Source organism: Lepus europaeus, chromosome 4 (genome assembly GCF_033115175.1).
Source record: "Lepus europaeus isolate LE1 chromosome 4, mLepTim1.pri, whole genome shotgun sequence".
Classification (NCBI taxonomy): Eukaryota; Metazoa; Chordata; class Mammalia; order Lagomorpha; family Leporidae; genus Lepus; species Lepus europaeus.
The window spans coordinates 1,390,984-1,407,970 of NC_084830.1; the positions used below are offsets into that span (position 1 = coordinate 1,390,984).

Here is a 16,987-nt window from a genome sequence, read left to right on the forward strand (position 1 = left end):
ACATTTCCTTTATCCACAATTGAAGGATTTGAGATTTTTAAAGGGAGAATGACAAGGACAGTGATCATTTCTTTTCTCAGATTTATCTTCATCAAAGTCTGTGAACTATAAATAAAGTCTATCAAAAAACTCCAAGGTCCCCTCTCATCTCCCGATAAGATAAGGGCTTCATCCATCTTCATCTTCTTCCCCATGGGGAGAAAGCAGGGCCCCCAACCTCTGCCCTGCAGTTGGTCAGCCCCCTCTCTGGACCCCATGGCTGACCTTTTTCCCCCATCCCTACAGCATCTTTGCAGATATGGGGTAGGACACCCAATCAATTCTGTCTCCAGCTGAGCTTGGGGACCCACAGCCCTGATGACTTCCTGGGTTTTCTGCTTGGATTCAGGGACAGTGTCTCCCATGACGTGATCAGTCCCCAAGTGCAGGCTCACAGGCAACTTAAAAGGAATGGGGAGGAAGCAGGCTCGGGGAGCCTCAGGATGACATTCAGGGCAAGGGCAGCTGTGTGGATGGCAGGGCCTCGGCTGGCTCTGCGAGACACCAGGACGCTGAGCACCAGGGCGACTCTGTCTCCCAAGGCTGTGCTGCCTTTTGAAGCCATCCCCCAGTGTCCCAGCTCCGCGTGGATGAAGATGCTGCAGATCTGGAGAGAGAAGGGATATGAGAACATCCACCTGGAGATGCATCGCAACTTCCAGGAGCTGGGGCCCATTTTCAGGTAAAAGGCCTTGCTAGCCGCTGGACAGATGCTCCCAGAATCATGTGCCCCAGGCCTGGCGAGGCATACAGCAGCACCACTGCCCAGGGCAGCCTGTGCTGTGCATCTTTAGGAAGGCAGGGAGCAACACAGGGGAGCTGGGCAGTGTCCTCGCTGATGGGGACGGGGGCTCTTCAGGAGGACCAAGCACACTATGGTCACAGCTGAGCAGGCAGAAGTCAGAGGTACTAAGGGTGGAGAAGTTTTGGGTGCATAGCAGGAGGGATGTCTTGTGGGAAGCCGTGGGTCTATGGGGAGGAAGAGGTCCCACAGGAGGTGACCTGGAGAGGGCTTGGCCAGCCTCTGTGCTTCGTCCTGCAGGTATGACCTGGCGGGACGACAAGTCGTGTCTGTGATGCTGCCAGAGGACGTGGAGAGGCTGCAGCAGGTGGAGAGCCAGCACCCCCAGCGGATGTACCCAGAGCCCTGGGTGGCCTACAGACAGCATCGTGGACAGAAATGTGGCGTGTTCTTGCTGTGAGGGCCGAGTCGGGATGAGGAGGGAGGTGGGAACCAAGGCCAGGACTTGGGGAGAAGGCAGAGCAGAGCTGACACCAAGTGCACCTGCCTTGTGGTCTGTGTGTGTGGGTGGAGCCAGGCAGATCATCACACACCCAGAGCCATCCCATGGGGGACCCTTTGGCCTGTGGCTGTGGGAGTGGGGTGTGCTGGGGAAATGGCCATGGCCCCTGCAGGTGAGATGGGGGAACGATGACCACGTGGCTCCTGGAGCACCCTCTCTGTGTAGCGGGCGTTTTCTCTGGCAGGTGGATGGCTCTCCCTCCTATAGGTCAGGAGCACCTGCAAGAAGGGAGTCATTACCAGGCCAGGCAGTGCCAGGCCCAGTGTCAGGTAGAACTGCAGCCCTGCCCCAAGGTGCCCTTGTCTCCTAGACTTAACACAATCCTCACATTGGTGGGCACGGTCCTGGGCTGAGAGAGATGGGGATGCACAGGTTGATGGGTCTTCTGGCTCAGAACTCACACACTCGGGGGTGGTTGCACTGCTGCTGTTTCTCACTTTACAAAGGGCGGCACACCTGCTCAGGTAGGGAGAGAGATGGGGCTGGGGACAGATGTGCTGCTAGGGTTTGCATCAGGACAGGCGTGGGGGCTGACAGAGGGACGTCTGTGGGCAACTGCCCACAGCACGTCAGAAGGGACTTCTCCTGGCGGTGAGATTTAGGGCCATGTCCCTTCCTGTGCCCTTCACTCAGGACATATGGTAGGGAGACCCGGTTGGGGGTGCACCAGTGCCTGCATGTACATGTGTGTGTGTGCACGCATGTCTCACACTTGTGTGGCTCCCTGCACGTGCTTTCAGTATTTGCTTCTTGAGAGGGTTTGTTCCTGGTGAGGTGTTTACACATGTGTGCCTGTGTGTGTGCTTGTTAATGTGGTGTGTGTGTCATGTGAGCCTGTCCGTGCCTATGTGCTTGTGAGTCTTGCACAGGTGATTGGGGTCCTGTGTGGGCACGTGTGTGCATGTCGTGGATGTGTGACCAGTGTCACCACAGGTGCTATGGAAATGGAAAACAGCTTCAATGAGCTTGGGCTTTCTGAGACTGGGCATCCCTGCCAGTTTCCTGTGGACCCCCTGTGCTCTGGGTTGTGTGGTCAGGGTCTGTGGGAGACTTAGAGGCTCCTAGCCATGCAGATGATGGAAACCCTCCTTGGGGATAGGCAGTGAGTGGTTCTGATGCAGAAGAGTGTGTTCAGGAAGGGGATGCCATGGAGCGGGGGACGTCAGCTAGGGCCTCTCCACCTGGGCTGATAGGATATGGTCTGCCCTGTCCTGTTTCATGTCTGTTGGGGTAGCCTGTGTTTTCATGCATCTGTTTTAATGCATTTGGATCTCCTGTGGACTGAGTGTGCATGAGCCTTGTGACCTCGCCCTGCATTCTGCCCACCAGTCTTTGTTGGCACTGCTGCACCCCTCGCAGCATGGACCCATTGCTGTCCCAAGGCCCCGTGTTCTCTGTGCACCTCAAGCCCTGCCATACCCTCTGCTGTCTGAAAGAAAACAGTGAGATTCCTTCTGCATTTCTGTTTGTGCAGGTTCTCGTCTGGCTGTTGTGTGCACTGCCTTTCATGATCACATCTGCTCAGTGTCAGCAACACAGAAAAACCTCTCCTAAATGACCTCTTCCCAGCCAGTTCAGTTGCTGATGTCAAAACTTTACATGTTCATTGCCCCAAACCACAAAAACAATGGTATTTACAGTGTCTTGAATTATGTGGAGTGACTTAGCAGAGAGAAAATGTGATGCGCTTAGACTAATCACTGATGAAGGGCATTCATCAGTGGAATCAGCAAAACTGGAGGTCAACAGCATTTCTCAAATAGCAAAGCATGTGGATGGGCCCTGCACTGATCACTGTGGAGGTGTTCACATCTTCACGCCACTGGGATTTCCTGCATAGTGCCCTTCACTTCTACCCACAGAGGTTCCACAGACATGTCGTGAGGAGCAGACTTCATTCATCTGGACATTTCTAACTCCCTGCTGCACATTGCAAGGGCAATTCTGCAGGAAATAGGATCCTGCGGGGAGGTTGGCTGTTGTCTGTGTTCACAGTCGGCACTGTGAATGCTTCATCCTACATCCTCCTGGCTCCCAGAATTATCTGATGAGAAATCTCTGCTTATCCTACTTCAGACTCACTGCTTGGGACAAGCGGCTTTTGGTGCGGTGCCATCAGAACTCTGCCCTGGTCTTCTTGGTGCACCGTGATTGCCTGTGTCTGCTGTGGGCACCAGTGGGGTCATCCACATGGAGATCACTGAGCCTCCTGGGTGCTCACACCTGCGCCTTTTCCCCATTCAGGAAGTTACAGCCGTCATTCCTGCATGAACCCTCTCTAAACCCATGCTTGCTGGACTTCACAGACCTTGCCCCCTCCCTCCTAGACAGCGGTGCACCTGAGAGTGTCCCATCTAGTGCTCACTACATTGTCTTTTCTGGGGTATTTTTCTCATTCAGACCCCTTAGTCCTGGAGATTTCTGTGGTCCTACACGGAATGCTCTCGGATTCTTTCTTCTGCTGGCTCAGAACTGCTGTGAGTCTCTCTAGTGCACTCTTTATTTCTGTTTTCCTACTTTTCAGCTCCATGTTAGCCTTTTGGATTCTTCATAGATTTTCCATCTCTTTGCTGGTCCACGTGTTTTCTTGGATCAACCTTTCCTTCACTGGTCCTGTGTTATCCTGCAGATCTTGCAGGTCTTGTGAACGTTTCTAATGCATGCTTGTAGAGCTGCTGCTCAGAGTCGGGAACTGGGTTTGAGCAGCAGTTCCTGTACCGAGAGCTGAAGTGAAGTGATGTGAGCCACAGCTTGAGTCAACACCTTCCCCGGAGTTCACGAGAGATAAATCTGGAAGATTCCACAACAGTCACAGAGATCTGGGTGGGGAGGCAATGGCTGGTGCTTCCTACAGAAACCAGGAAGGCAGCTCTGAGAGACAGGGGCGCCCTAGGACAAGCAGCAGCCTGAGTCTGTGCCTGCAGTCAGCTCCTACCCCAATCCTGCTCCCCGATTCTGCCTGGGCACCAGGAGGGCAGCATGACATGGAGGGGCCTTTGCATGCTGGAGCTGCCTCCCAAGCTCTGCTCTCTGCTCTGCAGAAATGGACCTGAATGGCGTAGCAATCGGCTGAAGCTGAACCCGGTCATACTGTCACCAAAGGCCGTGGAGAAGTTCATCCCCATGGTGGACGTGGTGGCCAGGGAATTCTTGCAGGTCCTGCAGGAGAAGGTGCAGCAGAACGCACGTGGGAGCCTCACCATGGACGTCCGGCCCAGAATCTTGAACTACACCATAGAAGGTCGGTGCGGGGGTGGGGGGAGCTCTGGCCGCTGAGAGCCCAGGGAAGCCTCACCACAGCAGTGCTGTCCCCTCTGCAGCCAGCAACTTTGCACTTTTTGGGGAGCGTCTGGGCCTCCTTGGCCAGAGCATGAGCCCTGTAAGCCTGAACTTCACCCAGGGCCTGGAGGCCATGTTCAGATCCACTGTGGAGCTCATGTTCCTGCCCAGAAGCCTGTCCCGCTGGACCAGCGCCAAGGCGTGGAAGGAGCACTTTGAGGCCTGGGACCACATTTCCCAGTATGGTGAGGCCCAGGGACCCAATTTCTCATCCCCACCACCCTGGGAGGGTGAGGCCACATCTGTGAGCCTTGGCTATCTGTAGAACTTGGAGCTGGAGCTGGGTTTGGCTTCTCAGACCTTACACAGGAGTGGGAGCCTCAGATACAGGAGACAGAGTGGGCTTGAGGGGCAGAGGGGGAGACACTTCCCAAGAGGGTCTGGGGATGTTTCTCTTCTCCACAGCCAAGGTGCGCATTGAGAACATCTCCCAGGAGCTGGCAGGAGATGGCTCTGGGCACTACAGGGGCATCGTGGCCGAGCTGCTGAGGCATGCGGACTTGTCACCTGAGGCCATCAAGGCCAACTCTCTTGAACTCACAGCAGGCAGCGTGGACACGGTCAGTCAGAAAAGCCCCACCCACAGACCAAGAAGTCCACCTGAGTCTCAGTGTCCTACAAAGCAAGACCACCCTCCAGGCCCTGTGCAGTCTGCTACTTCTAGAATCTATTTCCTCACCTAAAGGCAGTTCTAGAAATTGTAGAAGGGGACTTGGAGCCCAATGTGTGAGAGGAACTCAGGGTCCAGAGAGCCCAGGGAAGGCAGGTGGGGAGGGCAGGGGCCCAGGGCATGCAGCAGCCCAGGGCCTGGAGGGGGCCAGCGAGGGTGCAGGCTTGAGGGACGCAGAGTCAGAGGAGGCAGAAGGGGACGGCCCTAAGAGGAGGCCCCTTCACTGTGTCCTTAGTCAAGATGGGGGAAGGGATACAGGGGGCATGGAGACCCCCACAGTACCCTGAGTGTCCCGGCACAGCTCTAGGGCAGAGCAGGGAGGGACCAAAGGAGACCATTTCTGAGTGAGGACGCTGCAGGAGGACCGAGGAATCAAATGGGGGCTGGTGGGAGACCCTGAGGCTCACAGAGCTGCTGATGCCCCTCACTGCCCTGGAACAGGCCCAGGGGGAGCTGAGGGGCTGAGGTGAGCAGTTCAGGTTAACACTGGGAGGCCAGGGCTGAGGGACTGTGGGTGTCCTGGACACATGACCAGGGGGCCAATGGCACTGGCTCCCGTACTCCCCCTGAGTGATGAGGAGAGGTTTGTAGGCCCTTCTGGGCCCTAGGGAAGGGGTGGACTGGCTGGGAGAGTCATCCCTGGCTGGGATGGGGCCGACGTTCCCTAGACTCAGTGCCAGGCCCCACGGTGGGCACTGGGTGCTGTGTTCCGGCATCGGGGCTGTGCCAGCTCTGGACATCCACATCCGCAGGGAGCGGTGCCCAGGAACAGGGCGCCTGAGCAAGGATCGTGCCTGCTGCTAGGTCTGAGTGTGGTCCCAACGTCCCTTGCAGACTTCTCTCCCCTTGTTGATGACGCTCTTTGAGCTGGCTCGCAACCCCGACTTGCAGCAGGCCCTGCGCCAGGAGACTCAGGCAGCTGCAGCCAGCATCTCTGCCAATCCCCAGAGGGTCATCTCAGACCTGCCCCTGCTGCGGGCTGCCCTCAAGGAGACCTTGAGGTAGGTGCTGGCTGCCCCTCCCAGCAGCCCTGCCCTCTGCTCACTGGGGGCTTGCACACAGGTGGGCTCTGCCGTGTGTGGGAGGAGAACTGGCAGAGCCTCATTCCCCCCTGCTGGTGCCCCATCCAAGGCTCTACCCTGTGGGTGTGAATGTGGATCGAATAGTCGGCTCAGACCTGGTGCTGCAGAACCACCACATCCCAGCTGGGGTGAGTGACCCCGCCCCCTGCAGCCGAGCCCCGCCCACATTGCCCTCAGCAGAGGTGTGACCTCCCCTCCATACCTGTCCACAGACATACGTCCAGGTGTTCCTCTACACGCTGGGTCGCAATCCGGTCGTGTTCCCGAGGCCTGAACGCTATTTCCCCCAGCGCTGGCTCAACAGGGGCCCACATCAGAGCTTCCGCCACCTGGCGTTTGGCTTCGGGGTGCGCCAGTGCCTGGGGCGCCGCCTGGCAGAAGTGGAGATGTTGCTCCTGCTGCACCACGTGAGCTGGCATGGGGGGCTGGGGGCAGGAGGGGCAGGGGTATGGTGTGTATTGTGTGGGTGGGGTCTGGGGAGGCCCAGGTTAACCCCTGGGGACCACAGGCCACGCCCTGTCCTGCAGCTGCAGGCTCAACAAGGCTCTAGGGAGGGGTGCAGGCCAAGGCCTGAGCTGCTGAGTGGTTCCCAGGCAGCCATGCCTCTGTCCTAGGTGCTGAAATGCTTCCTGCTGGAGACGCCATCCCGGGAGGATGTGAGCATGGTGTACTGCTTTGTCCTGAAGCCCACCAACTACCCCCTCCTCACCTTTCGGCCTGTCAACTAGTGAGCCCTCCACCGAGACTCCCTGCCTGCCACCAGATCCCTCTGCTGGGGCCCCGGGCCACCTCTCCTGGACCTTGGTGCCTCTGCTCTTGGGCCCCATGGCTGTCCAGACAGCACCCTGCAAAAATCCTCTGCCCCTAGGGTCAGTGCTTGCCAGCTAGCTAGGAAGGCCAGGGTCATTGCAGACCAACCTGGTGGCTGATGCCTCCCACACCCAGCCCCTCCCCACTCCTTTCCTGCAGTGGCATCCTCTGACCTTGGCCTCTCCCCCCCTGGCTTGACTCCTCTAGGGGCCACTCAAGGACCCTAAGACCCAGCCCTGGCCTTCCTGTGTGTCTCATGTCCCCTGCTCTTCTTCTGCCCTCTCTGCTGAGAATCAGTGTACGGTTTGAGGTTCATGGGAAGGGTCCAGCTCTGCCCTGTACCTGCTATCCCAGGAAGCTCTACTGCACACTGTGCTTCTGGTATTGGGCCTTCAGTATGGGGTTCTCAGTGCTGGTGAGACTTCTCCATTTTCAGATGAGAAACCTGAGTCTCTAGGGGGCTTGGTGGGGTCAACCACACATCCCAAACCTCATGCCATTATTGGCCTTCACGGTCAGCCTTCAGTGCTGTGCCATGGTCAGTTCTGAGGTCTCTTGAGGACCTGGGAACTCACATGCAGGTGACATGTGGGAAGTGTCTCCCCACAACAAATAATTTTCAGTGGGATGACTGCTTTCCTGGGATCCCTGCTTTTTCATCCTTCTGATCATCCCAGGAGCACATGTCAGGAGAAGCAGCTGAGGAGGAATAGGGAGGCAGCAGTGAGCAAATGCAGGATCTATTCTGGAGGTCCTGGTCAGCACAGATTGTGGACAGCTGTACAGGTGGGGACATTCTCCAGGGGAGGAGCCACAGTGTCCATGTCCCTCTTGGTGGCATCAGTCCTGGCCTTTGATCTAGTTTTGAGGTTTCCTTTTCTCAGACATAGCATCAGCAGAGATTGGCTGTCCATGGGCTCAATAGCTCTCTGTGCCACTCTAAATTGGCTGTCACCCTGGGTGTCTCAGCTGTGTGCCCTGGGCCTACTGGTGCCTGCAGGCCCACCCAGCTCTATTGGCACAAGAGGTTTCATGCACATCAACTAAACCTGGGATCCTTGTAATCACCCAGTGCAGGTTTTATGGCATCCCCCACACTGGACAGAATCCACACAGGTGTCTGCACCTTCACAGTATTCGTGATGTCGTTGGTTGGCAAGGGCAGAGGTGGCTTAGTGTAATCCCTGCTGCCACCTGTGAGCGTGTGCGGTTTCCTGCCATGCCACAGTAAATATTCACTAATAAAGCTTTAACAGTTCCTGTGTGTGTATGTGTGTCCATCCAGGCCACTCTGTCCCCTAAACAAACTTGTGTGCTACACATGTGGGAAACTCCTGTATCCCCTACACAACCTTGTGTTCTACATGTTTTGGAGCCCATGATGTCTGACACATATACAACCTTGTGTTACACTTGTATATGATGCCAGGCCACCCATGCCTCCCACATTGTCCCATGTGTCTGTTGGCCATTTTAATTTCATCTTTTGAAAAGTGCCTGTTCATGTCCTTTTCCCATTTCTCAACTGGATTGTTTGTTTTGTTGTTGGTGTGTTTCTTCAGCTCTTTGATACTGGACATTAATCCTTTATCATTTTCATAGTATGCAAATATTTTCTCCCAAATATTTTCTCTTGTCATCTGCCACATCACTTTGTTGAGTGTGTCTTTTGCAGTGCAGAAGTTTCTTAGCTTGATGTATTCCCATTTTTCTATTTTTGCTTTCAGTGCCTGTGCTTCTGAGATCTTTTCTAAGACCTTTTTGCTTATGCCAATGTCTTCCAGAGTTTCTTTGATGTTTTCCTCTAGTAATGTGATGGTATCAGGTCATCAATTTAGATCTTTGATCCATTTTGAGTTGATTTTTGTATAAGGTGTAAGGAAGGGATCTTGTTCCATACTTCTATCTGCCAATATCCAGTTTTCCCAGTACTGTTTGTTGAAGAGAATGTGATATCTCCAGGGATTGATTTTAGCTTCTTTGTCAAAGTGCATTTGGTTGTAGATGTGTGGACTAATTTCTTGAGTTTCTACTCAGTTCCGGTGGTCTACATGTCTATTTTTGTGTCAATATCAGGCTATTTTTGATTGTAACTGCCTTGTAATATGTTTTGCAATTTGGTATTATGATGTCTTTATCTTTATTTTTATTGTTTAAGATCGCTTCAGCTAATTGGGGCTCTGGTGTTTCTATATGAGTTTTAACATCATTTTTTTTCTAGATCTCAAAAGAATGTCCTTGGTATTCTGATTGGAATAGCGATGAATCTGTAAATTGCTTTGGGTCATTTGTACATTTTGATGATATTAATTGTTACGCTCTGTGAACAAAAAAGGTTTTACCACTTTTTATGTCTTCTATTTTTTCTATAGTGTTTTGCAGTTTTCATTGTAGAGATCTTTCACATCCTTGGTAAAATTTATTCAAAGGTATTTAAGTTTTTTGGTAGCTATTGTGAATGGTGCTGATCTTACAAGTTCTTTCTCAGCCATGGCATTGTCTGTGTATACAAAGGCTGTTGATCTTTGTGTGTTGATTTTATATCCTGCTACTTTAGCAAACTCTCTTATAAGTTCCCATAGCCTCTTAGTGGAGCCTTTTGGTTCCCTATATACAGAGTCATGTCATCTGCAACAGGGATAGTTTGACTTTCTCCTTTTAATTTGCATCCCATTGATGTCTTTTTCTTGCCTAATGGCTCTGGCTGAAACTTCCAGGACTGTATTGAATAGCAGTGGTGAAAGTGCGCATCCTTGTCTGGTCCTGGATCTCCATGGAAATGTTCCCAACTTTTCTCCATCCAAGATGATGCTGGCTATGGGTTTGTTGTATATTGACTTTATTGTGTTGAGGAATATTCCTTCTATACCCAATTCCTTCTATACCCAATTTATTGATGTTTTTTGAAAAATCGTGAAAGGATGTAGTTTATCAATGTTTTCTCTACATCTATTGAGATGATCATGCGGTTTTTATTCTTCAGTTTGTTACTGTGATGTGTCACATTGATTGACTTGCATATGCATCCGTGTAATAAATCCCACTCTGTTTGTGTGAATGATTTTTTTTTCTGATGTGTTGTTGGATTTGATTAGCTAGATAATCAAATCAACTTGCTGAGTCCAGGAGTCCAGGGTGACACCCAAGTTGGGTGTGGTCGATCTCCATCGTCAGCTGGCGTGATCACAGCATCAGCCTCTCTGCCAAGGTGAACCAACCACCTAGGGTGAGCCCACAGTGCCCAGGCACCTCACACACTCAGGCGCATGAGCTGCACGAGGGATCTGTGTGCTCCTTGGGTTGAGTGCAGAACCCTGAGCCTCTGAATCCAGACACCGTGATTCTCCAAGGACTCAGCCCCACCCTGTCATCTTCCCTCTTGCACAGTCAGGATTCCCACAGTCACTGGGAGTGTGGGATCCACTCTCAGCCCCACGAACCATCCCATCCACGGAAAGAGCGTGGTGTTCCTGGAGCCAGCTTCCTAACCTATAGAGGTCAGCATTCTGCCTGGATAGAATGACGGGAAAGGAGTGCTTCGTGTGCCGAAGTGGGCACCCTGCCCCCACCAACCCTCCAGGCCAGACTCCAAGTCAGCTGGGAGCATGCGTTTATCCCTCTGCTAACGTCTTCCAGTGTTGCCTAGCCTTCCGTAGCCTCTGCTTGCCTTGTTAAGATGGTGTTTCCTACCTGCCTGTTGCCTGGCATCTTGCTCTGAGAAGGTGGTCTCCCCTCCAGCCACCAGCTACAGGAAGTCGCTGATGGTGTCCTGCTCCCTGCTGCGTGATTGCACTGTCCTTGCTGCGCCACAGCCACACCATCTCTCTTCCTTTTGTAGACTCTCCATGCAAACTTCTCACCATCTGTGCCCCTGGATGCAGTTCCTTTTCTTCTGTTTTTTTCTCTGTGGTGAGAACCAGCAGGCCTTTTCCCTCCTAAGCCATCTTGGATCCCCTGCCTTTCCATTTTCTCATGAATTTCAGCATCATCTTGTCCAAGTCTCAGACCAGCCTGGGAATTTGGAAGGTAACACGTGGAGCTTAGACAGTTTCCCAAAGGTTGATTTTTAAAGAAAGATTTATTTATTTATTTGAGAGGTAGAGTTACAGAGGAAGATCTTCCATCTGCTGGTTCACTCCCCAAATGACTGCAAGAGCCAGAGCTGGCTGATCTGAAGCCAGGATCAGGAGCTTCTCCCAGGTCTCCCATGTGGGTGCAGGGGCCCAAAGACATGCGCCATCTTCCACTGCTTTCCCAGGCCATAGCAGAGAGCTAGGTAGAAAAAGAATAGCTGGGACTGGACCCAGTGCCATGTGAGATGCTGGCACCGCAGGTGGGAGCTTAGCTCACCACACCACAGCACCACCCCGGGGGTTGATGTTTTTTTGCATGCCATCTTCCAGTGCAGGGCACAGTTTGCTTCTGCAAACCACTGTGGCTGCTTTGATTTCTGTGATTGGCATTTGTTCCTCTGTGGACATGGATCCTGCAGCGTTTCCTGTACAAGTTCATGGAATGGAGTTGCCAGATGACGGATGATCTCATTCCCAGAACTTAGCTGGATCTGGGCTCTAGGGAAGGTCCCCAACTCACAGCCCTGCCTGTGGGGATGGAGGCCACCTTTGGGCTGCTGTGGCTGCAGCCTTAGGGTCAACAGGAACTGGAACTCAGGATCCTGCAGGGGGAACGGGGACAGCCTGGTCCTGGCTGAGGCTGGGCTGCCTCCCAGAGCCCGGGGTTTGGGAATTTCTGGTCCATTGCAAGATGCAGGCTGGGTCCTGGGGTTGGGGCCAGAACCGATGGGACAGGGAGTGTGGACACAGAGACCCAGGGAGGTGGGTGTGTGCGCTGGCCCAGTCTTGCTTACAGAAGTCCCTGACAGGTGCTGGGTCTGCTGTCAGCTGAGGGTCCCCACTTTCTCCACAGTGGACCCTGGGGAGGCCCCGCCCTGCCCTGCCCCCGAGACCCCTCCTCTCTGAGCAGGATGGCGACCTGGCCAGGGCAGGAGGGCATGCGTGGGGCTCAGCTGCAGCCCAGAGGGCCCTGCCCTGCATGTCTGCTCCCTCTGGGCTGGGCTGGGCTCTCAGCTGCAGCTGTGAGGAGGGGCTGGGCCCCAGGAGGCCGTGTCTGAGCCTTTCTCCTGGGAGCAGAGTCCAGGGAACACTTGGCAGGCTCGAGGGGTATGGCTGGGTGCCAAGGCCCCTCCGCACTCTACTGCCCCTGGGGGAGCAGGGCCGAGGCAGGGCCCCACGTGGGCTCCGGGACACAATGCATGGTTCCTGGCCAAGAGCTGCGGGGCCACCTGCTCTGTGCAATGCTGGGGTGGGGGGCTGGTGCTAGGACCTCTGGCCCTCAGCTGTTCCCACAGTCCCCTGTGGATGCCAGAGGCCAGCTCCAAACTGGCCTGATCCTTGCCTCCCGGGGGTGGGCTGAGTGTGGAGGTGAACTCCTGGCCCATGGCCACAGGCGAGAGTAGCCCAAGAACAGAGCAGGGCCGACTCAGAGAATGTGAGGGCCAGGAGGAGGTGGCTGTGGAGGCGGGGTGGGTGGTAGTGGTGGTGGTGTCCTGGGAGCACTGTTGTTGATGTCCACATGGAGGTGGTGCTCTGAGGCCAGCCTGCACCTGTGCCTGCGGTAGCTGGGAGACAACGGGGTTGTGGTGCCCCAGGGCTGCTGGCCGCTCGGTGGTCTTGCTCGAGGGCCCTGGGGGCTCATGCAGAGTGTGTTGCCGGAGTCTGCTCAGACTGGCTGGTGCAGCAGCCAGTGTCAGCAGAGCTGCCAGGTCTGTCTGGACACATATGTGCGCCTTCAACCTCTGTGCTCAGCAGTTGTACATGCGTGTGCCTCCAAACACATGTGAAAGCCCTCAGCACAGGTGGGAACAGTGCCAAACCCTAGCAGGTGCAGAAACCCTGGGGGAGCTCTTCAGATCTGCAACCGCCCCAGGCGCCACTGCCCCCTTCTCCTGCTTACCCAGCACAGAAGGCTCTGCTCACACAGAGACAATCGGCCTCATGACAGTATGTGAAGGCAGAGAACCTGCTAGTGACAGAACCAAGGAGACACAGAACAACCACAGGGATACCTAGGGAGAAGGCTGGGCAAATCATTACTTATCTCTTATAACCTTGCATGTCAATTGACTAAATTATCCAACTAAAAGATACAGACTGTCTGAATGGATAAAAAACCAAACACCCATCTATATGCTGCCTACAAGAAACACACCTCACCAAGGCATATTCACAAAGACAGAAAGCAGAGGATGGAAAAAGAAATTCTGTGCAATTGGAAATCAAAACGGAGCCGGTATAGCTAGAATCATATCAGACAAAACAGAGTTTAAGATAAAAGTTGAAAGAGATCAACAAGCTCATTATTTTATGATTAGGGAGTGACTTCAACATGGAGATGTGGCTATAGTAAATGTATACGCACCCAACCCTAGGCACCCAATTGTATGAAACAAATCTTAATGAACTAAAGGGAGACATAAGCTCCAGTAGTGAAACACTGGGAGATGCCAGCACCTCGCTGCCATCAGTGGGCTAATCAGTCCATCAGCTGGAGATCGATCGATGTCCACAGAGCGTTTTATCCCACAGCCGAGAACGCACACTCGCTCCTTCAGTGCATGGAGGTTTCTGGAGCACAGACTGTGTACTGGCCCATTGAACACGTCTCAGCAAATGCAGAAAAAGGAGTTCCATCAGCTGTGTTCTCATGACAATGGAGTCAGCTGACAATGAGCACAAAAGAAGCTCCATAAAATAAACAGACCATGGAGCCTGAACAACGTGCTCCTGAGTTAACCAACGGTCATAGAGGAAATCAAAAGGGAAATAAAATGCTCCTGGAATGCATTAAAGTGAAAATATAACATAAGTTCTTATGGGAGTCAGCAACATCAGTGTGAAGAGGGAAGTTCATAGCAATAAGGGTCTACATCAAGAAGTGGAAAGCTGTGAAAGAAATGATCTAACATTGTATCTCAAGGACCTTGAAAAACACAAACAAACCAAACCCCAATTAATATGTGGAAATAAAAAAATGAAACTTGGAGAAGAAATAAATAAAATAGAAATTTAAAAACTACACAAATATCGGTGAAATGAATAGCATTTTTAAAAAAATGGAGGGGCCGGCGCTGTGGCACAGCGGGTTAAAGCCCCAGCCTGCAGTACAGGTATCCATATGGGCATTGCTGTGCATCCCGGCTACTCCTCCTTTCTCTGTGTAACTCTGACTTTCAAATAAATAAAATAATTCTTTAAAAAATTGAAAAAGTTGATAAAGAATTGACCCAACTAATGAAAAACGAGAGAAAACCAAGATTCATAAAATCAGATGTGAATCTGACATATATAAAATCTAATCTATATACATGTAATTTGCATAAAAAAATCAGAGGTGGAATGGAGATGTTACAACAAATACCACAGAAATACAGACATTAAGAATTATTACAAACAGCTATAGTCCCACAAATAGGAAAATCTACAAAAAAAGACATATTTTGTTAAACATATAATTGACCAAAACTGAGGCACTAAACATAGAAAACCCAAATAGACCCATAACCTATGTTGAGATAGAACCAGTAATAAACAGCTTCCCAATTCAGAAAAGCCCGGGACCAATGGCATCGCAGCTGAATTCTACCCAACTTTAAGGAAAAACTAATCCCAATTCTTCCAGACTATTCATAGCAATGGACGGGGGGGGGGGGGGGGCTCCTCTGACTCATTCCAGAAGCCAGCGTCACCTTAGCTCTAAAACCATCACAGACACAGCAAAGAGAGAGCATGGTAGACAAGCATCCCTGAGGAACACAGCTGCAAAGGTCCTCTACAATACACTAGCTACAGAATCCAACAACACATCCAAAAGACCATCCTGGCTGCCCCAGTGGGATTTATCCCAGGGATCAGGGAAGGTTCAACACATGCAAATCAATAACTCTGACATATCACATCAGTACAATGGACAAAACTGTATGATTATCTCAACAGATGCACATAAAATACAACCGAAATATACAGCGCTTGATAAAATGCAGCACGCATTGGATATTGGATATTGGATATTGAAGGAACATACCTGAACATAACCAAGGCAATACATGACAAATCCACAGCCAGCATCATACTGAATGGGGTAGAGTTGGAAGCATTTCCACCATGATCCGGAACCAGACGAGGATGCCCACTCTCACTACTATTATTCAGTTTAGTTGGGTAGATTTAGCCAGAGCCATTAGGCAAGAAAAAGAAATCCAAGGGATGCCTGCTGGGAAGGAGGAAGTCAAATTTGCAGGTGTTTGCAGGTGACAGGATTCTTCATATAGGGGAACCTGAGACGCCACCAAGAGACTCCTGGAACTCATAAGAGAATTTGCTAAAGTTCCAAGATGTAAACTCAACACACAAAAATCAGTAACATCCTGATAGTCCACAATGCTCTGGCGAAGAAAGAACTTACAAGCCCAATCCATTCACAATAGCTACACAATTTAATTACCTTGGAGTAAATTTAACCAAGGGTGTGAGAGATTTCCACAGTGGAAGTTACAAGACATTAATGGAGGAAAATGGAATGGAAAAAATGGAAGAAACGTCCATGTTCACAGGTTGGAGGAATGAATATCATTGTAATGTCTATATTATGTGAAAACAATTCATAGACTCAATGCAATCCCAATGAAAATTCCAAGAGCATTCTCAGAGCAAAAAAGAAAAATTCCTAAAATTCACATGGAGACACAAAGACCCCAGCAGCCAAAGCAATCTCAAACAGCAGAAACAAAGCTGGTGGCCTCAGAACACCGGATTTCACGGCACATGGCAGGGCTGTTAGAATGAACAGCAGCCTGGTGCTGGCACAGAGACCAATGGGACAGCGTAGAAATCCCAGAAGTTAGCTCGTGAATCTGCAACCAACCAATCTTTGACAAACGAGTTAGAAATCACTCATGGAGAGTATTTCAGGCATGGAAAGCCAAGACACTCTGGCAAAAAAAAATGACCTAAATGAAAGATCTCTGTGAGTGAGATCACAGTGGAAAGAACAGGTCATCAAAGAAGGAGGTACCTTTCTCTGAAGTGAGGAGAGAACTTCCACTTTGACCATGACCTTGTCTAAATATGATCAGAGTCCGCGAACTCAAAAGGCTTCCTTAACCTTGGCAACTCATGACAAGAACCTAGAGTGATTACTGACGCCATAAACAAGAGTGTCAATTTGTTAAGTCAACAATGTGAGTCACTGTGCACTTACTCCTCATGTAGGATCTCTGTCCTTAATGTGCTGTACAACGTGATTTAATGCTATAAATAGTACTCAAATAGTATTTTTCACTTTGTGTTTCTGTGTGGGTGCAAACTGTTGAAATCTTTACTTAATATATACTAAATTGATCTTCTGTATATAAAGAGAATTGAAAATGAATCTTGATGTGAATGGAAGGGGAGAAGAAGCGGGAGAGGGGAGGGTTGTGGGTGGGAGGGAAGTTATGGGGGGAAAAAGCCGTAATTCATAAGCTGGACTTTGGAAATTTATATTCATTAAATAAAAGTAAAAAAAAAAAGAAAGAAATCACTCATGGAGAAAGGATAAGAAGATTCCACGCTTTCTGTTCTCTGTGGTGGTTCTGTGTAGAGGGTGAAAGTTATGTAGTTGTCATCGTTGGTGCATACCCAGTGCTTCACTGAATCATACCGCACACACCACAATATACTGTTGCT

The 16,987-nt window shown here is 51.3% G+C and overlaps 1 protein-coding gene across 1 annotated transcript; it reads left to right on the forward strand.

Annotated features, from left to right (window-relative positions):
• The first annotated feature begins 482 nt into the window (after nt 1-482).
• On the forward strand, nt 483-7,162 carry LOC133757492 (cytochrome P450 11B2, mitochondrial-like). The gene is made up of 9 exons (XM_062187924.1): nt 483-721; nt 1,082-1,237; nt 4,385-4,584; nt 4,664-4,872; nt 5,093-5,242; nt 6,187-6,353; nt 6,484-6,562; nt 6,647-6,841; nt 7,049-7,162. The coding sequence occupies exons 1-9, from the start codon at nt 483-485 to the stop codon at nt 7,160-7,162; spliced, it is 1,509 nt and encodes a 502-aa protein (XP_062043908.1).
• The last annotated feature ends 9,825 nt before the right edge of the window (nt 7,163-16,987 follow it).

Excerpts from the sequence above, each read along its gene's own strand:
- LOC133757492 (XM_062187924.1), top strand. The coding sequence starts at position 483 with ATGACATTCAGGGCAAGGGCAGCTGTGTGGATGGCAGGGCCTCGGCTG. Across the intron at positions 6,354-6,483 it reads GCCCTCAAGGAGACCTTGAG|GCTCTACCCTGTGGGTGTGA; the intron begins GTAGGTGCTGGC and ends GCCCCATCCAAG. Across the intron at positions 6,842-7,048 it reads TGTTGCTCCTGCTGCACCAC|GTGCTGAAATGCTTCCTGCT; the intron begins GTGAGCTGGCAT and ends CCTCTGTCCTAG.